The sequence below is a fragment of the Calidris pugnax genome, unplaced genomic scaffold, assembly GCF_001431845.1.
Source record: "Calidris pugnax isolate Ruff unplaced genomic scaffold, ASM143184v1 scaffold111, whole genome shotgun sequence".
Taxonomy (NCBI): domain Eukaryota; kingdom Metazoa; phylum Chordata; class Aves; order Charadriiformes; family Scolopacidae; genus Calidris; species Calidris pugnax.
This window is the reverse complement of record NW_015090872.1, coordinates 7,297,594-7,323,948: the sequence shown is the minus strand read 5'-3', so window position 1 is coordinate 7,323,948 and position 26,355 is coordinate 7,297,594. Positions and strand designations below refer to the sequence as shown.

The window sequence follows — 26,355 nt, the reverse complement described above, 5'->3', positions numbered from 1 at the left end:
GTGACCACAGGGCAGTCAGCGGGATGGTGTGTGGAGGCAGAGATTTGCAACAACAGAGAAGAGGTAAAAATGTACTTCCCATGTTACCCTGGAGGCTGCTGGCATGCCATGCTGCTGTCACAGCAGCAGAGACTGGCTCTTCACCATCACACACCAGCTCTGCCCTGAGCAGTCAGGGGCCAAGGTGGTTCACAACTAGGCCGGTGCAAATCTCTGGTGGTTGTGGCATCCCCTGCCATGCTCCAGAGCAGGGGGCAGAACACCACATAAGTGCCTTGCAGTCAAGAGTGATGTTAAATTTTATGCTCTCATTAAAGTTCCAGCTTCTGGAACCAGTAGAGAATCCCAGCTTTGTTTCTGAGCAGGAGAAGGAAGCCCAGGAAGGCAGTCAGGCAGCTTGTAGCCTGGGGGCAAAGGTAGCAACGAACTCTGTGTTCCTTCCATGTTTCCATGGGCCAAGTCCATACATGAGCTTCTGTTATAGGTTTTGAACACAAGGGTTGGCAGAGCAGCCTCTGATCAAGCTGGCATGTTGAGAAAAGCAGGAAGACTGCTTCGGCTTGCAAGGGATCCAGAGCTTGCGTGATGGCCACATATTCAGGTCAGCTCAGCTGAGCAGAGGGGGAATTAAGTGAGAGAGGCTGCTGTCACTTAAGCCATTGGTGTGGGAAATGCAGCTGTGGTTTGGGGGCTCACTAAACCAGGGCTGTTTACGTGCTGAGCATCTCGAGCAGGCAAGAGACCCAGCCATCTCCCAGCATTCGTCCTTCATGCAATCAAGCGATTGCTCTTTAACAACACAGGCTCCCCTTAAGCCCACTTCTTGCATTTCCTCCCTGCCTTAAGCAGTCTTTGCTTCACTTGTTTCCACATTTGTTTCTTCTGTTACACAAACTCTGGTCTCAAGCCTCTGCGCTGAAATACTCTGGGCTTTCAAAAGCATGACTCTGAATCGTAGAGTCTCTGGCTTCTCTCTGCTGCGTGCCCAGCTCATCTTACCCTTGGTAGAGTGATCAGCAAAGTCAGGGAGCTAATGAGCATTGCTGTTCAATGCTTAAAACCCATATGTGTCTTCTGAATTGCCACGATTTTGCTTTAAACCCAGACCACTCTGTTGGATTCAGCAGTTATTCCTCAGGGAATCTTTACGGCCATGTGAGGGCTCTGTTTACCACTTAATTCACTTCTTATGGTTCCCCTGCTATTTTGCAGATCTATGCCTGTCCTCAGGGCTTTTATCGTCCCTGCTACTCCACCCAGCCCTCTTCCAACGAGCTATCTGCCCCTCATACTCTCTGACTCTGAGGCTGGGCAGATGTGCCCTGCACACCACCCCATTCCTTTGAACTGGGGTGGAATGGGAAAATGGGTTATAGGGGTTCAGAGTTACCCATCCACCTCCCAGTTTTCCAGGGGCAGACCAAGGACAGGACAGGACATCCTGCATTGTGCCCTGGAGCATCAGTGAACCTATGCCATATGGAGTGCTGTCCAGGGGTTGTGTTCCAATACCTGGAAACCAGTTCTGGAGCTTGAAATGTACTCTCTGGTGGGTTGCTTCTGGGTATGTTTGTCTTGAGCCAGCAAGAGAGCTATCCCAGCAGTATCTCCCATGAAAGCCTCTGATCAGTGTTTCCAAGGTGAGGAGTGATCTGGGGTACATCTGCTAATGAGAAATATGTGTTTGTGTCATCCACTGAGGTTTCTGCTGGCTCACACGTAAGGTGTGGGTGTGACAATAGCTATTTCGATGCCTCTTCAGAAGTGTTGGTAGGAGACACCAGCATCCCCTGAGAGCTGGCTGCTGCTGCTGGGCACGGTGCTGCAGCGCGTGTGGCGGCAGCGTTACTGACACACGGCTTGCGGTAGCCAGGCTGCTATTGCTGTCAGCTCAAATGGTACTTGGGTTTGCCCCTTTGATGCTCCTCATCCCAGATGTGTTTACGCGTTGCCAGATGTTCACAACTGTCTGTGTTAGAGCACACACATCTATGGCTGCATTACGCGCACCCACCATCCACACTGGGCTTGTTCTGTCACTTGCCCACGGCTCTGCTGACACACAGACAAGTTGATGGACCTCGGTGCTACCAGTGGAGTCAATGTGTAACCTCCTATTCTACAGCACATTGCTCACAGCAGAGGGTCTGTGTCTTGAATCTCTGAGGAGTCACACTGACAAAATAACAATAAAATTTCTCTGAGCAGGGAGCTAGTTTTGGCTTACAAATGTCTTTGCTATTTAGGTCCATTTTAAATTTATTTAGTTCAGAAGTTTTATAGACTTGGTTAAAATGTACAAATGCCACTTTGCAAGAACAATGTTGTTTTTTTCTTTATCTTAATGCTTTCTTCCCCTCCCCCATCTGCGGAGAGGCTCTCCTTTTATTGCCCTGAACAGCTCCCACAGTGGGTTGCTTCTGGGTATGTTTGTCTTGAGCCAGCAAGAGAGGTATTACAGCAGTATCTCCAGTCCTGCTCCTCATATTTAGCGTGGATGTATGTGCATTCCTCCATGACCCCCTTTGTATTTAATTCTGAATGCTCCAAGAACACTTTTGTTGTATTCACTCTGTTTTGAGGATGAAAACTAAGTAAGGGGAACTGATTAGTTAGGCATTGATTTTGCCTTCTCTGTTCAGTGAGCATCGTTGGAGGGTTCTGTCCTTAAACTGAAGTACCTGCTTCCATTGAACACAGGAACTGTCTGCCGGTATGTGCTTGCTGTCAGTTTGCTTGCTTTTCAGTGAAGAAATAGAAAATCTACATTTTGAACTAAATTTACCTGCAGTGATTCATTCAGAGCACTGCTTTTTTCATAACTTATTAAAATGCATTAGCAATAAACTCTTAACAATGCTTCTATAAACAGCAATTGTTGTGCTTTGAAGCCATGATGCACACTGCTGGCTCAGTTATGCTGCTGTGTACAGTGGCATAAATACTCAAAGAGCAATGACACAAAAGGAGCCCTGTACAGATGGCTTGGACAAAATGCTGGCCTTTCCCTTCAGTCGTCACAAGCTGGAAATCTGGCATTAAATAGGATTTGTGGACAGGTTTGGTGTCTGTCTTCTGGCTTATTCCCTCTTAAATTTACATCTTGCTCCTACCCTGTGTGCTGCATCCTATCGGAAGGCTTCTGATGTACACTGGATGAAAATTATGTACCAAATCTGGTTTTATAGAAGACAGCCTGGTACTGGAGGTCTCTTTCCTCTCCTAGCGATAATTGTGTCAGAGCTGGCTTCCTCTTCACTGTAAACCCTAGCAGGTGGCGGGGAGAGATGTTTGCATGCCAGCATGTGGCCTCTTCCCTTGCCCATACCGCAGTGTGAAAACTCTATCGCCTTTTGTTTTCCAGGGTTTTTTTTTCTCTCTGCTGACAAATCCCCCCGGCCCGCTGAGCTCAGCCCGGGCACGCTGGTGCGTTCCTGCCATCTGCTGGCAGAAGAGACGATTGCATGGGCCAGTTTTGCTGGAGCTTTTCACAACCTCTGTGTGGATCTCATCATGCACAGGAGGACAATGAACATGCCCATAGCAAGGGAGGATGTTTCCTGTCTTCTTCTTAAGATGGCTGGGTATCTGTCAGTAAAGTTTTGAAATAAGATTTGAAGCTCAATATTAGGATCATAGAATAGAATCATAGAATTGTCTAGGTTGGAAGGGACCTTTAATATCATCTAGTCCAACCATCAACCTAACCCTGATAAAAAACCATGGCTAAACCACATCACTAAGCACTATGTCAACACTTTTTTTAAATACCTCCAGGGATGGTGCCTTAACCATATCCCTGGGCAGCCCATTTCAATGCCTATTAACCCTTTCAGTGTAAAAATTTTTCCTAATATCCAATCCGAACCTCCCCTGGCACAACTTGAGGCCATTTCCTCTTGTCCTATTGCCTGTGACTTGGGAGAAGAGACCGACCTCCACCTCTCTACGACCTCCTTTCAGGTGATCTAAAGAATCAGCAGCAAAGTGGAATGTCCTAAGCTCAGGAAAGCAAAGACATGTTTTAGTAGCATTATGATTTCACAAGCCATCTTTCTGGGAAGGGGTAAAATGGTTCTTCTTTCACAAACCCAAAGTTCTGTGGAATATATCTTGCTTATTTTCTGAGTGTTCAGGATATCACTCAGGGCAGAGAATTGTAGTTTAGCAACAATTCTATTTTACAGGGTCCTCCTAGTGGTGCCCCTGTCCATAGGCAGAGAATGCCAGTGGTGTGGGAATCAGCACACTTTTGTCCTCCCCTGGGCTATGCCTTTGGATAAGGGCTGGATGATGTCTGAGCTTAGCTTGGAATGCCTCAAACCCCATTCAGCATTACACCTTCCATCTCTGGCAGGAAAGCAAATCTGTGAGGTCTTTTAGCCTGATGGTGACACTCCTGCTGGGTTGTTCTGTGAGCCAGGGAGAGGCACAGCAGTATGTATTTGGGTAGAATAGCCTCAGTTTTGGGCCCAGCCAGTCATACAAGGTAGTTCTGCATGGGCACAAGCAGGACAACCCCAGCCAGAAAGGCAGTGCAGCTCAGTATACAGCTTGTGTTCTGTTGCTTATCGGTTTCAGCTACAAATCAGCATTTCTCTGTCTCTGCTTCTGCCAGTCCCTTCCCAAGTGCATCCAGGAACAAATAAGGAGGATTGTGCTCAGATGTCTTCTGGGTATGAGCTGTACATCAGTTTTGTCTGACTTCAGGCACAAACATCTTTGTTAAAGAGCCAGCTCACTCCCTCATATTCCCAGTTCTACCTTGTGCGATTAATTCTATAGACTGTTGGGAAATTTAGGAGGTCTGTAATCTTCTTTGTTTGTCCATTAATCACAGGGCAGGGGCCCAGCTGTCAGTGGGAAACTAGTGAGGACAGCATTGGTCGTTGCTTTCTGTGTAGCAGGACTGTATGCAGACAATATCCATTCCTGTTGTGCTGGGAAGAGTTTTCATGAAAGGGATAGCAAGCCCTGAAGGAGCTGGACATCCACAGGGAAATTTTACCAAGCATTTTCACAGCAGCATCTATAAAATATGGGTGATATTTCTAAAAATATAGATGAGATTTCTAATTACTGAATTTGTTTGAAGGGTCTGTATTCTCCATCTACCTGCCTCTTCTAAGCCTAACTTCTTTATCAGCACTTGTGAACAAATCTTTTTAGCATTTTTTGTTATTGCTACAGATATATTAGGGAATTTGTAGCATTAAAATTCAAGATTAAGCACTGTGTAATACAATAAAGAAGGTAGTTTAATTTTTGAGAAAAACTTCAAATGCAACAGACCTGCTAGGACAAAATACCACAGGATATTGTGGTTTTCTTTAAGGCTTATGACTGGAGTGATATGAGGTTTTCTATTAAATAAAACAGACTGTAAACAGAGCATCTCTAGTTCCCACATTTTCAGGGGAAAGCTAAGTGAACTAACTGAATTTACTGCGTTATTGGTTTGAATGTTCAAAGGTAGTTGCCTTTCCTCTATCCTCTTTGCAAAAACGCCAGATTTTTTTTCTCCAGAAAATGAAATGTGAAGATACTGCTATGATTTCATGGCTGTCTCTTACTTCATGGATGTTTGGGTTTGGAGACACTGCTTCCTAAAGCCTGGGGGGATTGGTGAACAGGATCCTGCTCCCGTGAGCTTTTCAGAGTCACCGGGAAGCAGCAGCCCTGATAGGAGATGAGATTTCGAAGAATGAGCTTTGATTGTCATCAGCTGTCCATCTCAAGAGGACTTTGAGATCCTACTGCATTAGGTCTTTTGTATAGTCTTCTGACAGTTCTCTGGACCTGAATCTTGTTTACGTCCATATTCCAGTAGAATTTTAGATAAGAAAGGACTTTGGGACTAGGCCATGAAGAAAATGGCTTCCTGGAACATACTTTGTGAATTTTATGTTTCATCAGGAACAATTTTGCTTTCTCTTCCTCACCTCACAATGCAGCTGTCATCCTGATGAGCCGAGAGATGACCAGATCTGCTCTAAGTAAATGTGTTTGTGAGGCTCTGTTTCATGCCAGGTAAGCACAAAAAGGCTTAGTGACAGATGTGGGGCTGGTCTCCTGGAATTTCTCCTGAGCGAGCAGAGCAGGCAAAATGGGATGAGAGTCCTATTCAAAGGGCCATGAGTGCTTCATGCCTGAACTGTTACTAACATTTCAGTCCCTGTTCCTGCTAACTAAGAACTGCTCCAAAAATACAGCCCTCATCTGGCTGCAAATGCCTACAAGACACAAGCTAGCTGTGAGCACTGCCAGCCCCTGCCCCAGAGCTCCACCAGCTCCTCCTGCCCAACCAACCAGTTCATGCCTTAGACAGGAAGGAGGGCAGTTGCAATACCTGGATCTGGCAGGACCACCTGGCTATGAGACTTCTTACTGTTGCTTTCTGAAGATCACAGTGCATGTCACCTTTGGAGTCCTATGCCAGTGCCAATGACAGTGGCATTTTACTGCGTGCCTTGACACAACGTGGCCCAGGTTCTACTCTGCTGTAGCCGTGGTTGCTTTTCCCTTTCTCTTTTATTCCAACTGTTCCAACTCCTGTGCTTCCTGGCCGCTTCCTGTGCTGCAGGGATGAGAGACCCTTGACAGCTGCTGGGGCCGTGAGCTTGGTGCTCGATGGAGATTGAATCCGCACAGTGCTTCCTGCCACCCTCGTTAACAGATAACAGTGCTCAGCTGCACAAAAATGACTCTGAAATCTGAGAATTTAGGGACTGACAGTCCCTCTTAGAAACTTCCACTGGCTTTTGTGTGCTCTCAAATATGACCTCTGCAGGAGGAAGCTTGGGCAGGACAGCAGGAGCAGTGGGACATGGACAAGCAGGTTTGGAGGGCTTAGGTTTTCCTCTGTCTGTGTGCCGTGGAAAGGGAGAAGGAGTGCCTTTGAAATTTGTGCCAAGTGTTCCCATTCACTTCAGGGGAGCTGCTCTGTTTTCTGCTAGCAGAAGATCTGGTGTATAGCTTCTTCCCCTGGATGTGGACAAAGAGGAATTCTGCGTGAATGTCAAAGCCAACCAGCACTTTTCATACAGTTGATGCTGTACATGGGGACTTAACAAATATATTTCATATAGGTGACTTGATCTGGCTCCACATGGCTTTGGAAGTGTTCTCAGTGGTGGGTGGGAAATTGGTTAGTACTGCAGGAAAGCTTGCTCTTGGCTTCATGACCTCAGACACAGCTGTATTGTTCAAGCCTTTTTGATTTCAGCACTTTCTGATCAAGGATCTGCATTCCCAGCCTCATCTTGCTAGTTCAATCCATGCTCATCTGCAGGGTCAGAGAAAAAATATATTGTGATTCTGGCATTGGGACCCTCAGCCACATTTGGCCTATCTGTCTTGGCTCCCTCCAGTGTTTGATTATAAGATCTATCAAAGGGGCCAGGCCAGGCATGTATGGATGGAGTCCAGTGAATTCTGGAGGCTAGTGAGAGGATTCACTTAATGTCTTCTCTACCAGGTGCCTCAGAAAGGCTTCTGAAGACACCTGCTTGCCTTCTGCACTCAGAGAACACCTTTCCCCTGTGTCCAGTGCTCTTTTGGGGTTTGTTTGGCTGGTTTCCTGGTATCATTCTTCATTCCCTCTTTTTCTGAACTATCCCGTGGTATAAAGCTAAATAGATTTAGTCATTGGTAGATGATGAGAATGAAAGTGATTGAAGGGGGTGCCATTCTGATCATGTCATTGACCCCAGGAGCCAAGCTTGACGGAATTTAAGGGAAAATCGAGAACGTTATATTGAATTACAGCTCTGGTTATCCATCAGCCTGTTTGTTGCCATGTGTACTCCACATGCAAGTTTTAGCTTTGCTGGATCATTTAGTGAAGAATTTTTTGACTCAAGGACAAATCTCTTGCAGTTCAGCAACGAGGTAGAGCTGTTAATACTGAATAGGCAGGCACTGAGGATGGGCAGTGTTGGTTCAGGCCTATTTCATAAGGAATTGTGCTGTGATTAGCTCCGGCTGTGACTTGTCTTCGTAGAAAACAACTCTGCTACGGGAACAGAAAACAAACTGGTGGTAAAGCAGCTGGGGAGAGAATTTCCAGCGTGTTGGATAACTGTAAGCAGGAGGCTTGGCAGAACAGCTCAAAGTGAATTTATGATGGAGGTTCTTGTGTTATTTACAAGACATGAGGGTATGGTGGCATTCCTCTGGGCATAGCCCTCCGGCTGGCACCTGAACATAAAGTGACGTAGCGACTTAGCCCTTTCAGGACAGGCAAAGAGGTACTAGGCAGTAACTAAGAACAGAAAACCACCCCAGAGGAGCCCAAAGTGCTTTTGCAACCTTGGAGGCAAGTTCTGGCCGACATGTACACATGCCCCTCTGGCTGACTTGGAGCAAGAGGAGAATGTGTTCCCAGGTCTGGAAGGGAAGGGCTTTGCTCATCGCTGGAGAGCTGCCACGTGTCTTCTGCAAGAGGCACCTGGCGCTGACTAGTCACATTGGGATGAGAGCTTGAGGGAGGCTGCAGACTTTTTTCTCCTGTGCACCCTCTAAAATGTTCCCCTGTCCTATTTCTACTATTCTTTTCCAATGTCATCAGTGCTCTTTCTAAAGTGGTGGGATTGGTGTTCGCTTCTTCAGGGAGAAGATCCCGAAGGTGAAATTAAATTTGGGGGAGGAGGACTCCATTACATTGAGTGAACCAGCAGTGTAGTGGGGCTAATTTAGCAGGCACATAGAAGTCACCTTTTCATGTGACATGCAGTAGTGACCACCTCATTTCATCTAGGGTGTAGCAATGCTGGGGCCCACACAAGCGGTGAGAAGGACTATCAAGTGTACAAGGTTTAAATAAGTTGTTATTTTCAACATGGAAGAAAGATGACTGATTAAGCCATGTAAATTCTTCAGTGATCTGTGGAAGGTGCCATGGTTAGGTGAGTTTCTTCATTTCCTAGCGAGCCAGCAAAAGGAAATACTTTTAGACACAACATATATTTTGTGAAACACAGTGCTGCAAGGCATTGACTCTACCAAAAGTATAAATTATTTAGAAAACAAGAGACATTCTCAACAGATAAGTCCACCAGTGCCGTTAAAGACAAAGCTGCAAGTACTGCTGTTGGTTTGGGAGATCCCAAAGCCAGAGGCTGCTTGGAGGTTGCAAAGGGAAAGTTATTATGCTGTGCAGCATAATAAGCAGTGAGCAGGCAGCCTGCTAGGATGGATGGACGTGTTATGTACCTCACTGAGGTTGTTATGCACTTGTAAAGAGCACAGTAGCAGTGAAGGCACTAGGAAAACAAGGGCAGAACAGCCTCTCCTGCAAGGAGCTGCATGTTTGCACTCAAGAAGCTCGACCTGGTTTGTGCCCACTGTTGTTACCTTGTGAGCAGATCCAAGAGAGGAGTCCTGGTGAGTCTCCCTCAGTGTAACATCTTGCTGAATGCCCAGCAGTGCTCTGTAAGGGGGTGAGCAGAAGTGGCCCAGCTAGACCCTGTGTAGCCCTTGCCAAATGTGTGCTCTCAGCCCCAGAGGGTGGAACTGATAAAGATTTTATCTCTGGGATTGCAGTTCCAGGATAAATGGCATCTTGTGCCATTTCTGAAAGGAATTGTATGTGTTTTGGAAACTTAAAAATATGGACACCGTATGGACACAGTGTACAGTGTTAAGCAGGGTGTAGCAGCAAGCTGTTCTTATAAGCACACTTTCTGCCCTTTCTTCCTCCTGTTCTTCTTGTCAGCTGCTCTCAGACCTCATCACAAGTATTCTTCAGAACCTAAAGGCACCTCCTTGACTTGCACTTCATATTCTCTGTAGGCTTTCAGCTTGACACTCTTATCTTAGTTTGGCTAATATGACTCTGGAGTAAGTCCATTGGATAAGCAGACTGTCAGGCTGGGAACTCAACATCAATTTGGAGGGTGACTCTTAGACTCTTCACTATCCAAAGCAAAGTTGCACAGTGATGTAGGGCCTCCCTCTGAACGTGCTGGTTCCAGCTCAGGAAGCAGTCTAGCCCAGGTATTGTGGTCTCTCTGACCTGAATATTTTAGCCAAGCAGGTCACTTCAGTAACATCACTGCTGGTTTTGGTGCCAGGGTGGGTTTGGGTGTTGTGACAGCACTGCCTTTTGCTGTACAGGCCCACCCTTTGAATCTGGGCTGCTTCTTTTTTTATTTTTAATTTTTTTTCCCCTTGAACGATGAACTGCCCCTCTGCATTGGCATCCCGGATTTCAGTTAGCTGGGTGCCTTCTACCAGGGCATGAGGGAACTGGAAAAAAACTGGGACAATACTCTTAAGATTGTTTTTAAAGAAGACTTTGGAGAAATAAACCCTTTTACGAGGGGGTGCTGGGTCCCTGCAGTGTGTTCTGTCACCATATCACAAGATTTCTAAAAGGAGCAGAATCAGTAGGACACTGGTGTATCAGACTGCAAAGAGCAGCTTCTTTTGCTCGCCTCCCATATTTGACTAAACTGGTATCACACGGTTCAGTCTCCCCACTCCCCTCCCACCCCCTGCCTGCTTCCGCCAACAGTCCTCTCAAAATGTGCTTTGTAACTAAAGACTCTCCCAAAGAGCTGACTCCTTCAGTTCTTCTGCGTAACAAAAACTTGTGCTGCTCATAAATAGATTTGCAATTACCAAGGGAAGCAGAAGAATCAGTGCAATCCAGCTGCATCAGAGCCGGCCTCCCATCCTGTCTTAAAGAAGCCCCTGAAATTCAACACACATCACTCGGGCATAGCTGGGAGACCTCTGTGGGGATATTTTCTTTGAACAACACTCGTTTTCCGCAGGATCTGCTGCTTGCAGCAGAATTATCAAGGAACTGCAGAGTCCCTGTCTGGTGTCTTTACAAAAAAAAAGACAAAATCATTTTGGTTTTTGACTACCCTGGGATTTCATGTATTTCTTTTAGCAGTCAAGGGTAAGAATTGCCTGCCCAAAGCCGAGGATCCTGAGATTTATCATAAGCTTACAAATTGGTTCTCCACTAATAACATCTGGTCTGTGGTTAGTGCCATCTGAGCAATTCCAAGTACTTTCTGAGCATCCAGGAGGTCAAATTTCTTTAGCTTTTGGGGCTTAAAGGAGGGTAATGATTTTATACACAAGAAGAAAGGACATGCTCGAGGTTATGCATCAAACTGGGTAGAATTGGGAGGAAAACTTAAGAGCCCTGACTATGCTGTGTCCTGTGGAAGGATTAAACAGCAGAAAGGAGGGAGACGGTGGTACATGTGGGTGATCCCTAGCCTTCCCTATGGAAGAAATCACCCACACAAGGAAGATTCCTTCCATATGTCTTCTCCCTAGGCTGCCAGGGGCATGAAGGGGGATACACCCAGCATAGTGTGTTTTGACTGCCCTGGTGAGATGAATGGGCTCTGCCCCTGCCTGTGACAACAGGTATGTCAGATCCCTGCAAACCTGGCTGGGCTCAGCTTGTCTTAGATCCTGGGCACAGGCTCTGCATCCCCACAAAGTGCAGTTAGTTTCCCAGTGACACGTTTCTGTATATCTCAAAAAACAGTCGAGGAGCTGGGGCGTGCAGTGTCACAGGGAGCTTCTCTATAAAGCCTCCGTGCTGCTTCTTGCTGGAAGTGCTGAATGAATAAGGGCAAATCAGATCTGCTGAATCAAAAGCAATTCCCAGCATTTGTGGTCTCCTCAGAGACACAACTGATTCCTGGAAGCCCTCTGGAGAGCTTTCCTGAGTGGGAGTTCACTTGCCCCAGGGCCTCAGGTGGGTCTATGGAGGAATTTAAACATACAGCCCTATTGATATCAGTGGGGACTTTGTGATTTGTTTTATGAGGGGTATGTACCTATGTTTCTTACCGAGTGCTGGGGGTGCAACATCAGCAGCATGATGCTCGCTTTCTTTCAATATGATTACTAAAAAGTATTGCTTAAGACAATAGTCAGGTCTGTGCAAGATGGGCTGCAAGTAAGAGGAGACTTCTGCTAGAGCACAAGCTAATGGTTTGAAGAGGGCACACTTTAAATGCAAGGTCAGCTCATGATCAGTGCCAGAACACCACATCATTGCTATTGATTGAGGAAATGAACATCCAAACCTCTTGTTTTGTGGAGATTAAGTTACCTGCAAAGTAAGAAGGGACAGGAGGAAGAAGCTATCAATGATAATGCCAGCTCAGGTGTTGGATTTATCTAGAGAAAATCTCAATTTTAATTCTGTAGGCTTTCTCCTGGTGTGTAAGGGAGAGAGAAAAGAGGGGAGAAGGACACTTCTAATTTTGTCCAGTTCTCCTTTCCCTCCCTTCTGTCCATGTGCATGTGTTGATGTGTGTAAGGCATCCAAGTGCCTCAGTTCTTCTGATCGTTCACAGCCAGCACTCTGTCACTTTGCTGAACGCACAGTGCTTTGGGTCTTTGAGCAGTGTTGGAGAGGGTACTGTGGCATCTTCTGAGCTCCAGTGTGGGGCTGAAGGGCAGGTACCAGGCACGATTATTCTGTGCTGCAGCTATTTTTAACAGCTGATGTTACACTGACTTGTGCTGCTTCTCAAATCAGATTAGATGGCAAAGTCAAGAGGTGAGCAGGGAAGCTCGGTGATGAGGAGCAGCAGCTAACATCACTTTTACTTGCTGAATTTGGCTGCATAGCTGGCCATGGGCTGCAGCCAGTCCCTTGCCATTAACTTGAGGTCTTTTCATTCTGGAGAGAAAGGACAAGCTCCTGGCTGTATACCCCACAGATAAGCTTGTGTGCGTTGTTTACACGTGTCTGGGGATTATCATGCCTGTAAAAGTCTTCAGCAGCCTGGCCATGGTATCTTTGTGATTTGGTAGCTTCTTGCTTGCCTCCTTTGATGGTGATATACAGAATAGATTTGTGATGCTTAGACATTGAAGATGATCTGTGAGGGACCACATTAGGTTTCTGAGCCAGCTTGCAACCCTTCCCTGGTACAGAAAGTCTGCAAGGACAGGAGTGTTGCAGTAACTCATGGTCTCAGCAGCTTACAGGGTGCCTTGCAGGCTGTGCAGGAGGAGTGGGTGATGCAAGGAAGAAAATTAAGGCTGTGTACTGTGTGGACCATCTCCTCCCTAGCAGGCTGGTGTGGAACATGAGCAAGATGTTTGCTACTGCAGATGCTGGGGTCTATGTTGGAGAACAGGAGCAGTGCAGAGCTAGTGCCTGGGTCTGGCTTGGTGCCCAGAAGCACTCCCATCATATGCTTCTGCGTGCTGCAAATCCTCCTTTGTGGAGCCTTTATGAGCACCCTACTGCTCTTTGGGCCCCTCTCTAGTTCCCATGCAGCAGAAGTGTCCCTTAATTCAGTGACTGCCTCAACTTCACCCCATTCAATTTGATGAGACCAGGTTAGACTAACAGAATGGCACCTTTCTTTGTTCACATTTTCTTTTGGTGACAGTGGTCGCGTATCTAAGGATTCAGGAAGGAAGGCTTCAAGAAGGAAGCCCTTATTAGGAAATGCGTATGTTAGAAATAAGTTTTTTGTGTAATATTTATTGTGGTCAGTTTCTTCAAAGATAGGTCTGTAGTTTCCTCCTTATGTACACAAAGCTGGTTGTGAAATAGGAGAAGATCCCAGTACACACTGCAATGGTCGTGAAACCATTTAATCTGAAATTCTGTAATGGATGGAGAGCATCTTTGCATTGCTTTTTTTTTTTTTTTAATGGGAAGAATAGTCTCTGTGCATGCACATCAGAGCCCCAGTTCATTCAAGGATGTATCCCAAATGTAGGTGTTATGTAAAAGTGAAATCTCTTTTTTCTATCTTCATTTTCCTTGTATAACTGTGCTTGGAGTAGAAAAAAATCCTGTTCTCCTGCCACTGAAGGAACAACAATAGAATGAAATTTTGTCTGTAGAAGTCATTTGCTCACCTGTGTTATTCTGAACTGACTGTTCAGTAAACTAAGCAGCAAGCTTGGCTTACAGGCACTGCTCCTAATTCTCACATTCCCTGCTTTTCTCATGCTTGTAAGCATAATTATCTGTTATGATGTCAAGTTTTAAAGCTTGAGAAGGTCTTAAACTAGTTTCACAGCTAGTAAAACAGAACTTACTTTAAAGTGCATTAGACAGAAGTGGTAACTGGACACCAATCTTTTACTTAGCAGAATACCAGCTTTGCCAAACAACCTTTTCAAAAGAACATGTCACACAAGATATAACTACAAATTATGTGTTTTGCCTGGTAGCAGCAAGAAACTTCTTCAATATCAATGAGCCTACTTTGATGCCATGAGAGCTGGTCCTTCAGTTAAAATAAAATTTTTCATGTTTGACCCTATAAGTTCTATGTTCAGTTTTCACAGACAACTCCATAGAGCTTCTACAAATTTCATAAGGTAATTTGTAACCACTATTCCCACCTCCCTTGGTACTGAGGTGGAAAGAAGAGAACTCAAATGTCCCACTGGTGCTATTATTTTAAGTACTTGGGTCAAGTAACCAACCTTGATATTTTTCTTCGTTGCATTCACACTTATGTGCTTGCTGAGCTGGAGTGCCCGCTTCTGTTGTATGTCATGGTTCTCTCAGCTTCTGTTTGTGCTATTGAAATTTGGGATGAAAGCTTTGTGCGAGGGCAGTGTAAGCCATACAGTGTTGGCTAATGGGATTCCTTGAAACCCCTTCACATTTCAAATAGATTTATGAATAAGGGGGGCAGTTTGAACACATTGCAAGCCCCTAAAGCCTTAGTGAATCCTGAATTTGGCCATCTCACTATTTATAGAACATTCTATGCCTATTCTAAATATATTTTCCTCAAGGGGATCTCATCTCAACCCTCTGCTCCACAGCTTAAATTGGATCAGCAATGCTGCTATGATCTGTTAACAAAAATTCCTTCTCTAGTTCTGTGGCAGAGCTGAAGTTGTTGTTGGTCCAGGCCTTGAAGGGGAAACTTAGTGCCAGGCAGAAGTCAGGGGTTTGGCTTTAAATTCTTCAGCCAGCCAGGTAGAGAGATATTGATGACATTGGATCATTTCCTGTAGCCATTGCTTGTTTTTTGTTTTGGGTTTGTGTGGAGGTTTTTTTTGTTTGCTTTGTTTTGTTTTGGTTTTGTTTGTTTTTTTTATATTCCTTCTCTGCTGGTAGGTGTAGAGTTCGGGGGGGTGGGAAGGGAAGGGAAGGGACTTGTTGGCAGTGTATGGCACCTTTCCCTTTCAGGAGTCTTCAGCCTTGCAAACTAGGCTTAATGGTGAGCACACAAAACATTTTCTTTCCAGAGGAAGTGTAAAGAGGGTTCTGTGGGCAGAAATAATTTCCTGTTGCAAGGATGCTTGACACTGGTGTTCTCCTTTCTCTCTCTGCTGTAAGGAAGAGAAGTGTCTCTTCTGTGGGAGTACCTACGTGACAGTGCTTGAAGAGCTATGCCTCTGACCATATGGGATGGTTCTTCCTGAAATGTTTTGCACGCAGAAGCCTCCTCTGTGCTAGTTGGTGCTTTGTAACCCCCCTGGCAGTAGGGCAGGCTGTACAGGCTTTGTCCAGTGCAAGCTTTGCTTTGTGCTAGTTCAGGCAGGAGTGCTGTAAGATGGTGCAGAACTAACGTTGCAGGAGTGGCTCCTGCTCTCATCTGGCTTTGGAGGTTGATCATACATGTTGACTGTTATTTTCTGGGCAGATGGGCATGGGGTGTGTAGAAAGCAGAGGCTGAATGGTGTCTGACTGTCAACTCCATTGCTCCCACATAAGGACAGAGGAACTCCTCGGGCCAAGGAGAGCAACTCATCCCACAATAGATTCCATACTGGAGAATCTCTACCTTTTAGAAAAATCATATGATTTTCTTTTTCAGTCAAAGCCTCTGGGTGTACTATAGTATAGAATTTTTAGTGCAAAGGGCATGCTGCAGAACTTCACAGGACATTTTTCATCCTCCAAGTTTAAAAATATTTAGAAAAATACATTCTTTATTGAATTCTACGGGTTTGAACAGTTTCTTCTGTAGGACAGTTACATTCTGTCTGCCTCTTTCAGGAACATCTGCAGATCTGCATGGCTGACGCTGCAGATCACAGTCCTGAGTGGAAAATTTTGGGGTCAGTGTAGAGGCAGGATGGGCCATCAGGACCCTACATATCCCAAATAGCTGTGCTGCACTGCAGTAAGGGTCGGTACCGATTTGTATGCTTGAAAAAAGGTGACTGCTCCCTGTCCCATGTTCCCTGGGAATGGCCCAGACTTTACTCCATGGGTCTTGGACTCAACTTAGAACTGGTGTGTAAAGCACCAAGGCTGCTTACACTGGTTCCAGGACAGGGTTTGGAAGCAGTGTGTCAGTACTGTCTCCAGAAGTCACATCAAGTTAGTTACCCATTAGAAATGCCCTTCTTCTAGGTGGAACAAGGAGTGACTGCCACTTATTTGCCCTCAGGGGTAGAGAAGCCTGCACAAGACTTTATTACTCCATAGATCAGAATAACGTAGATCACTGTGTATGTAAGCCTCAGAAAATGTCTTTGAGGTTGACAGACACTTTTCTTTATGGGGCAGCATGTGGCAAGATTGCAGAATGGGATTAGGTCAGGATTTAGCAGGAAGAGTTTCTTAGCACTCCTCCAGAGCTATTTCCTTCTCTTGCAGCCTCTGGAGCTGCATGAAATGGAAGGGGTTATGTCCTTGCCCACCAGGCAGGATGATCATCCCAGCTCAGTGCAGCAAAATGGACTGGGTCCAGCGCTCTTGGAAACAATGAAACAGGCAAAGTGCATCTAACAAGGAATTTCACATAGGGGATTGCACAGTTACCCTGAATATTGCCCCAAGACGCATTCCCCTTCACACACAGGCCTCTTCCTACAGTCTCCTTGGCTCTTCCAAGGAATCAGTGTCAGTATAGTTTTAAATTTTGCTGTGATTGTGGCTTACTTACGTGAATGCAGGTAGCATTGTGTTGCCCCTGCCCTAGCATCCAGGAAAGGACAGGTGAGTCTCCCTGAAAGCACTGCAGTGCCACTGCTGGTGCAGCCTTGGGGGGCTGCTGCTGCTGCACTCTGCTAGAGAGACCCGCTCCGTTTAGGCAATATCTGTGATCCCCTGGGGATGCATTAACTCAGGAAAGGCTCTGCAGTACCTGGGGCTGTGCCAGAATGGGTGCTCGGACTCTGTTGCTGATCATTTGTGTTAGCTGAAGAAACACCCCTAATGCATTTCTCTGTGGTTCCTGGTCTGACAGTGTGACTGGCAGGACTCTGGCTCTCCTCATTGTGCTTCTAGCTACTTATTGCGACTGATGTCTCTTTAAGACTTGCTTCCTTGTAATGGAAGGCCTCCATTTGACCACCCTTGATATAGACAAACTATAGTGCCTTTTGGAAGGTAGAGTAAGTAATGCACGCTAACAAAAACTAGTACATTTCACTGAATATTTGTGGTTGGAAGGGACCTTTGAGATCATCAAGTCCATTTGTGCTTGTAAGAAATAGTAATATGTCCCTTTTGCATAAAAGATTCAGCTTCTCCATTCAGAGTCCTTGGCCTTAGCTGCCTCATGGCCTGGGTGTGTTGTCTGAGCTGAGGCTGGGGAGGAATCAAGAGCATTTAACCACAAGACGAACACCAGGAGGGAAACAGCCCAGATAGCAGAAGCAGACTACAGAGCACTCAAAGTGCAGAACTCAATTTTAAACCTAATTTGAACATTGAATGAGGTGCTAATATCTCAGCTACGGTGTGGAGTCTCTTCTCAGTCTGCTGTTCACATGCTGTGAACAGAGTATAGTGGTATATATAGAATACACAGTCAAAGACTGGCTTTGCGAAGTGGTGCGGGCAGTGCAGGGTGAAGGGAAGAATCTGGTTTTGGTGATGAAAATAGAAATCTGTCTTCATGTCTGTGCTCTGCGGAGCTGATCAGATATCTTATGGCATGATAGCGTCGTTGTAGCTTGAGGAATCAATTTCAGAGCTGGCTTCTGTAATTGCCTAATAGTTTAACCTGTCTCCATTCCTCCATAAGAGGAGGACGTATTGCCTTTGTTCATGTTGCCTTGTTCATCCGTAAATGTAAAGCAAATTGTATAATCAGACCTGCTTGAACTAACGTTTGTCTGTATTCATTCACTCGCGCACAAATGGACCTCCTGATGCAGGTCCAGTTTTCTTGTACCAGAGAGAAAATAAGAACAGTGAGTCAGTTAATATTCTCTTTTCTTCTGGCAGTGTCAGAGAAGCATTTGGATACCATGGAAATAAGCGACAATATTGGGAAAAATTGGTATAGAAGGTGCTTCAGAAAATAAATTTAGTCCTGGAAGTAGCTTTGCTGTGTTTTAACAGAGGCTTCTGTTTTTTCCATTGCTCTCAGTATAATATTTAGGATGGACTTTGCCTATTCCCAGGAGTGCAGAAAAGGCCCTGCCCTGAGTCAGGTGGGACTAAAGGTTGGCTGAGTGCTGGGCCTGATGTATGTTTGTGTTACACAAACAGCAACGGATACCTCTGGTTGCTATTTTTTTCTGCTTGGTATGGAGTAACTTTAAATCCTGGTTGAATCTTGTATTCCAGATCAGTTTGCTTTCTCTTAAAAGTACTTCTCTTTCTCTCTTTTTCAGGCATGGTTCAGAAACTTGACCAGAAGCTGCCTGTAGCCAACGAGTACCTGCTGCTTTCAGGCGGTGTGCGGGAAGGTGTGGTGGACATTGATCTTGATGAGCTGAATGTTTATGCACGAGGCACAGACTATGACATGGACTTCACCCTGCTTGTGCCCGCACTGAAGCTGCACGATCGCAACCAACCAGTCACTCTGGACATGCGCCACTCGGCTTTGTGCCACTCCTGGCTGAGCCTGCGTCTGTTTGATGAAGGAACTATCAGCAAATGGAAGGACTGCTGCACGATCGTGGACCATATCAATGGAGCTACCAATTATTTCTTCTCTCCAACAAAAGTTGCAGACTGGTTCTATGACTCCATTAGCATCGTCCTTTCCGAGATCCAGAAAAAGCCTCAGCGAGGGATGCCAAAGGTGGAGAAGGTAGAAAAGAATGGGACTATCATATCTATCATTTTGGGAGTGGGCAGCAGCCGCATGCTGTATGACATTGTCCCTGTGGTGTCCTTCAAAGGTTGGCCAGCTGTGGCCCAGAGCTGGCTGATGGAGAACCACTTCTGGGATGGGAAGATCACAGAGGAGGAAGTCATAAGTGGGTTTTACTTAGTGCCTGCATGTTCCTACAAGGGGAAGAAGGACAATGAATGGAGGCTGTCATTTGCCAGAAGTGAAGTGCAGCTGAAAAAGTGTATCTCCAGCAGCCTCATGCAAGCCTATCAGGCCTGCAAAGCTATCATCATCAAATTGCTGTCCCGCCCCAAAGCCATTAGTCCATATCACTTGCGCAGCATGATGCTGTGGGCTTGTGACAGGCTACCAGCCAGCTACTTGGCCCAGGAGGACTATGCAGCCCATTTCCTCCTGGGTCTCATCGATGATCTCCAGCACTGCTTGGTCAACAAGATGTGCCCTAACTATTTCATCCCCCAGTGCAACATGCTGGAGCATCTCTCTGAAGAAACTGTCATGCTGCACGCGCGGAAGCTGTCCTCGGTCCGCTCAGACCCTGCCGAACACCTTCGAACTGCCATCGAACATGTCAAAGCAGCCAACCGGCTAACACTAGAGCTCCAACGGCGGGGCAGCACCACCAGCATCCCCTCCCCGCAGTCAGATGGAGGGGACACCAACCAGCCTGATGACCGATTAGCCAAAAAGTTGCAACAGCTAGTGACTGAGAACCCCGGGAAGTCCATCTCCGTCTTCATTAACCCAGATGATGTCACAAGGCCCCACTTCAGAATTGATGATAAATTTTTCTGAGCCTTCCTCAATGTTTCCCGGGATATTTTTCTTTTGTTTCATTTTAAAAAACTCTTGCAGTGTGCAGGTTTTTTTGTTTGGTTTTCCTTGATGACTTAGTCTCTTGTTTTTTACATATCCAGCGTAGATTGGATCTGTTGATAACAATCTGAATAAATTATAATTCCTGGTTCTGCAGGACGGTGCAGATTTTGAAACAGTATATTACTATTTCATATGCTGCTTTGATTTTTTTTGCCCACCCAGCCCCATTGTCTGTGAGTAGTTTCTAAAGGAGAACATGCACCGTAAACACACATGCCACAGTCTAACGTAGATTATTTTTTTCAAGCTTCCATAATTTATGTACGTTGTTGGGCCTGGGGAAGGCAGAACTCACCTCCCATCGCTTCAGAAATTCACTTCCTTTTCCATGAGCTTCCATCACCCTAAAGAAATGAGAAGGTACTCTGGGTTGGAAAGCACTACTAGTAATTTGACAAGGCCAAATCGACTGGGCTGAAGCCCAGTTCATCTGTTCTTCACGCTTCTCACACTAGGGGAGAAAGTTGACTTCAAAGATGATGATTTTGGGGGAAAGAGTTGTTTCTGTTTTGATCTGCTTTTTGAATGTAATTGTTCACAATTGGACCTTGTACAGTCCAGAGGGTTGTTTCTGCTGCTTTTCCATGCGGAATAAGGTTGTGGAATGTTAGTTTTAGTGTGTGTAATTATTCAAAGCCTTATTTAAACTCTATTAAAGAACATACCATTATAAATGTTAATTGCACTAATGAAATCTCTGCCATTACCTCAGTCCCACTGTTTGTGTTTCTTTCATGAATTAGCATCTGTTACTAGGTCTCAGTATTGCAGATTGCTTGAGGCCCCTCGGGTCTCACGGTTTCAGGTGATTTCTTGATTGTCTTTTGTAAAAGGCTCTTCCTTGTTAGCCCTGCTATGTGTGAGAAGTCAGATTTTTGCATTGGCATATTTCTTTGGATGCGTATTGTGTGTTGCAGTGCATATTGCATTAATATGTATTGCATGTTGTTGAAACAGGTTTACCATTAGATAAGGATGTGATGCTAAAGCAGTGGTATGTGCAAAGTGAATCAGCCAGACCTCGAGCAAAGGAGCTACCTTGCTTCTGTAATGCATGTATTAGGCCTGATCCTTTAAGGCAGTTACCATTCCCTTGACTCCTGTGGACTTTCTGACTTACCCTGGAACACATGAGATCTTCCTTTGGTCTCATGTTTGCAGAAGTTATGTTTGTATGTAAACTTGGGGTGCAACAGTAGCCTTGAACAACACATACGCTTTCCTTTTGTGTGTAGGGTAAGATGTATGGTAACAAGGGTTAGTCTGAGCCAAAAATAATTCTGAGAGTTCAAGGATAGAGTAACTTTTTGTGGCTGGCTGGCCAGTGACTGATATTTAGGCCTTAAATCAGCAATTTGGGCTTACTGATTATCCCAGAGAAGCTGTTCTGATCCAAACTTGATGCATGTTTTAAAATGTGATTATTAGAGCAGGTTGAAGTATTTTTTAAATATTTGACAGACAAATGAGGTGCATATCTAGTAAATTCTAACAGATAAAAATTGTGTATGAAAAATGTGTCACTTTTTCAGCCCAGCCTTTCTAGTAAAGAAACCAGGCTGGTGGAGCAACACACCAGCAGCTTTGGAAACTGCTTGATTAGATGGCAGGGAGGTTTCAATACCTGATCTAGTGCCCAAGTCATGTCTTAAAATGAAACTTTGGCTCCTCCATTTCTTGGGCATATTTGAAAACTTCACCCCATTGCTGTAGCCAAGATGTTCACGTTTACCTGAATTTACCGGTACACACTTACATGAGCCTGAAGAAGCTCCCAGAAGTTGCTGGCTAGGTGGAGTGGATGAGGATTTAACTTTAAAGCACAATTGGCTAGTGATCGTGAGCCCTGGTGCAGCTGCAGTTATGGTCTGGGAAAGGACATGTATTGACTTCAGCAGAAGCAGAACTGGGTCCTACCAGTGTGGCTGTTGCCAAAGATGAGTCTCCATTTAAATCTGTGCAACCTGCTGGGGATGCAGGAGAGCCGGCTGGGAATCCTCTCCAGAAGTGCTTGGATGATGCAGACTCGTTGAAATGGTCTTTTCCTCAGTTTCCAGGACTTCTGTCTGTTGGAAAAAGAGTCTGGGCTGCAGGATGAAGCTTCCCATCACCACATGAGAGAGATCCGCTCAGCACAAAGCAGCAGTAGCCTGGCAGGCAGAGTACTTCCCCGAGAGTCCCAGTGTCTGTGCCGGTGCTCCTGAGTTAAGCAGAAACACAGCCTTCCTCATGCCAGTTCAACGTCCCGATGACCAGCAGTTTGGCTAGCCCACATCAAGCTCTGGTGTGTGCTCCTTTTTTTGGTTTTAATTAAAAAACATTTTGAAAAGTATCCATCTTGTTCTTCCTGCATTGTGAGGAAAATGTGTGTGTGTGTTGGGTGTTTTTTGTGGGGGAGAGGAGGCTTGGCTTTTTACTGGACTGGAAAGCAATTTCCCAGGTAAGTCTGAGAGAACGTTTGCTCTGACTGGACCATCTGTCTTGCAGGGAGGCAGAATCCTAACCTCCAGGTGGTTTTGAACATCAGTCTGTTTGCTTCTTTCCACATACTACAGCTCAATTTCATGAAGCAGGCTGCCAGCCTGGAGAGGTGATGTGGGCTTTCTGTATCAAAGAACACCAAAGGCTCTGTTTTCTCCCTCTCCTACTGTCCCCTCTTGCCTTTGAGCATATGCTGGGACAGTCTTGCAAAATTTGAAAGTGGTGAGTTGCTTTAGATACCAACGATCTATTCTTCACTAATCCCTGCAAGTTTCAAGAGGACTGCAGTGCTTTTCCTGTTGGGGAGTTCTTGGAAAGTCCTTCACACAAGCATTTTAGAACACCCCAACCCTGTGGGGTTAAAGACTTGGCAAATCTGACAAACACTGGAGTAAGAGAGAGTTTGCTTTAAACTAGCTGTGTTTCAAGCATCATCTTTCCTAGTCAGCAGGGAAGTCATCTTCCCTATTGACGTCAGGAGGAGACAAATCAGAGATGTGAGCCCATGTCTCAATGGGAGCTTCAGTTCTGCACCCACTGCCATGGGAATAATGTGAATAAAGAGGAACGATTTTTATTTTTTTAATTTTTGCTTTTGCCCATTAGCTACTTCTCTTTTGGCAGATGTTGCAAAAGGACTGGGACAATTAGTGGGGGACTGGTGGCATGTGAAAGAATGTAGGAGATTCCATGTATTTGTCTGTGTAGTACTGCCCTCCTGCGCTGCTGAAAGGAGGGGGGAGTCCCATTCAAGAAGGTCTGGCCTTGAGGCAGCAGAAAGGTGAGGAGGAAGAAAAAGTGCTTTTCAGAGGCTCCACTTCCATTTCTCAGTGTGAGCCTCCTTGGGGGTCCTGGCTGCGATCCTGCTCTTGGGACAAGTTATTGCCTTTGCTCTTTCCGTAGGGCTTCTGGCCAGTAGCACAACAGGAGATGGAGCTCATTTCACTGGTTCCAGTTGTCACTTCTTCTAGGACATCCTGAAGAACCTGTCACTTCAGGCGGACACCTGAGCTGCTGCAGTACTGACTGAAACACCAGCCAGTGGGGATGGTACTATGTGCTGTGTTGGGGGGAGTACTCAAATTGGAGCAGAAGGGAACAACAAATAGCCCAAGAGGTTTGTGAAAGCCTGCAGTCTGCTCCTTCAGGCATGTTATGTGAAGCCTCCGTCACTTCTGGCTGGCTAGGATAAATCGGTTTCTCCACATTGTCCAGTACTGTAGCCTGGAGAAATGGTGCTGTAACCAGGAAACTACAACTGAGCATCAGAGTCATTCTGTGCACGAGATTCAGCAAAATTCTGGCAGGAGTTTAACCATCCACTGCCCAAAATAGAGTCCAGTCCTCAAAAGCTGTTTTTTAACAATCTGTCTTTTCTATTGTCCTTCTGTCACTGTGAGAAATAGCTCTAATTTTGATCTAAATTCTTGGACTTTCTCTCATTGCCTTGTTCCAGTGTAGAGCAACCTTGCTTTGGCAGCGGTGGTGGTGGCTCTGGGCTTCACAGAGGCATCCAAGCTCTGTGCCCTTCTGCTTCTTGGCCTGCTTATGGAGGCCGATCGTACGCTGTGAGACAGGCTTGTGTCTGCCACAAATCGACTGATCAGTGCCTGAAACAGGCGCTGGCAGACAGCAGGCACTCTAGACACCCACAGCTTTGGTTGGCCAGTGTCATAGGCCATATGAAATGATCCCCGGCCTCTCTCTGCAGGCACCAGACTCTAAAACAAGCACAGGGTGCCTGGCTTCACACAAGATGCTGCACTGGTGCTGTTTGCCAAGCTGTCAAGCACGCATCAGCAGCTAGCAGCCTCCAATCACTTGGTTAAATTTTCTGTTAAATCTGCAGATACAGGGAAAAAACGACTACTTCAAAACTTCAGAAGGCCAGATATTCCTGAAGGTCACATTGCTCTGCCCTCCGGAGGCTGTGACTGGTGCTCGGACCTGGCTCCACGCAGCTGCAGCTTCTGAAAATGTTTCTGTAAAGAAGGTTTATTTGGGTGTCTCTCCAATCTGCTTGTTGTAGAGTGATGAATATGCACGTGGCAACTGCGTGATGGGACCAAACGTGTCCAGGAGGTGGTGGCTGGGGCTGGCAGGTCATAGGACGGGGCCCATATCCCATTGAAGTCCATTGGCACATGAAAAACATGCTTGAAACAAAGTTTGTGTGCTTTGCTGGATCAAGCTGATTGTGATCAGACCAGAAGTAAGCAGACGTCTGTCATATTTGATTAACCTCTACATAATACAAGCAACCACGCATAATGCGAGTGGATGTGGCAGAGGGAAAGGGGAAGATAGACTTTGCTAATGAGTATTTCATGATTTATTTTCAAGGTGCACGTAGATGGTGCCTAGAATTGCTTAAAAACGTCCATCTGTCCCTTTTTGCAGGTTCAGCGCTGGATGTGTTTTTGCCACTTGGTTTTGTATTAAAGCCAGCGTGTTGGAAAGGTCACTGGGCAGCTGAGTGCAATGATGCTCATCTTCTCCTGGCATTGCTCAGTGATTAGAAATATTCAGCATGCAAATAGCTTGTTCAACTTCAGCAAGTACATCATCTCCCTCCTGCCAGCCTTGCTTGGGGTGAGCTAATGGACTTTTAACATTATACAGCTTCAGAGAGCAACTGTCTCTAATAGCTCCTGATTAAGCTCTCCAGAAAGGCAAATAACCATCATGGGGCAAAGGCTAAACAAGGGGAGGGGGGCAAAAAAGCACGGATGTTAAAAAGTTGCTGGCCAAGGGACTCTTGCTGGCGTGGTTTGTATTTAGGGAAATTCAGTATTATATTTAGCATATTTTGGCTTTTGAGAACTGTCTATCAAATGGAGCCCAATTTATTTCCTCTGAATGCTTTTAGAATAGTGATAAAATAGCCCTCCATCCCTTCTCCTCCCCCCTTTGCCCATTTATAATCTATTATTTTAGGGCTGCTCTGAGGAACTATTGTGTTTTCCTATTATCTTTGTCCCTGGCTCAGCACTGTGCTTCTGAGCTGAATGTAGCTTTTGGGGGTTATTTTTATCTTGCTGACCTTCTGTGGTAGAGGAACATGCTCTCACTCAGGCTCCAGACAGCCTAATCTGCTGAGCAGAGAGATGTGGGTGCATATAGGGAGCATCAGGCTCCCTTTAAGGTGACTCTGCCCCATCTCTCCCTCTCAGTTTTTGTGTGTTAGGAATACCAATGTGAAAGACATTACTGAGGTCTTGTTATGGATGGAGAAGACGTGATACGTGATTCTGAAGTCAAGCAAGCCTTAGAGCACAGTGGAAGTTGAGCCCAAAGAGCCACTTTTCTCCCTGATTCTCTCAGCCCCTTTGACCCCTTAGTTTTAGCTTTCATTCTGGGAGGTGCTTTTGTCCACTTTGGTGGGTACAAATCATAGCTTTGGCTTAGGGTGTTAAAGACTTCAGTCATTAGTGGCTTTGTCTCAAGGGCTCCCTATTTCTTTATGCCCTATCAGGACATTGGTGGGATGGGGAGAGGCTTTTATGATCTGTTCAACCAGATCTGTTAGAAGAAAGGCATGGCCTTTTGTCATGATTCATGGAATTATTTAGGTTGGGAAAGACCCTTAAGATTATCAAGTCCAAGAGTAAATCTAACACTGCCAAGTCCACCACTAAACCATGTCCCTAAGTGCAATGTCTACACACTACACATCTTTTAAATACCCCCAGGGATGGTGACTTAACTGCTTTCCTGGGCAGCCTGTTCCGATGCTTGCTAAGCCTTTGGTGAAAAAATTTTTCCTGATATCCAATCACAGGGGGCTAGTGACCTTGTGTCCTTCTTCTGCCTGCTGTGGGCCAAGGCTCACACACACAGTATGTTAATAGCCACTTCTAAGGCTTCAGCTGATCAGAGAATAAAGGCCAAGGTGCTTCTGTGCAAACCAGCCAGCTCCCCTCTCCAGCTGCAGCAAGAAAAAACCCAGAGCTGCAACCTCCATTTAGTTTCCTTCAGA

General features: G+C 45.7%; 1 protein-coding gene across 1 annotated transcript in view; it reads left to right on the top strand.

The window, feature by feature from the left end:
• Positions 1–22,227, top strand: part of MB21D2 (Mab-21 domain containing 2) — a 62,202-nt gene extending 39,975 nt beyond the window's left edge. Inside the window, exon 2 of the mRNA XM_014945735.1 lies at positions 18,547–22,227. Coding sequence (XP_014801221.1) covers positions 18,547–19,811 — 1,265 coding nt within the window. The 3' untranslated portion in view covers positions 19,812–22,227. The remainder of the gene's footprint in view (positions 1–18,546) is intronic.
• Positions 22,228–26,355: the final 4,128 nt, after the last annotated feature.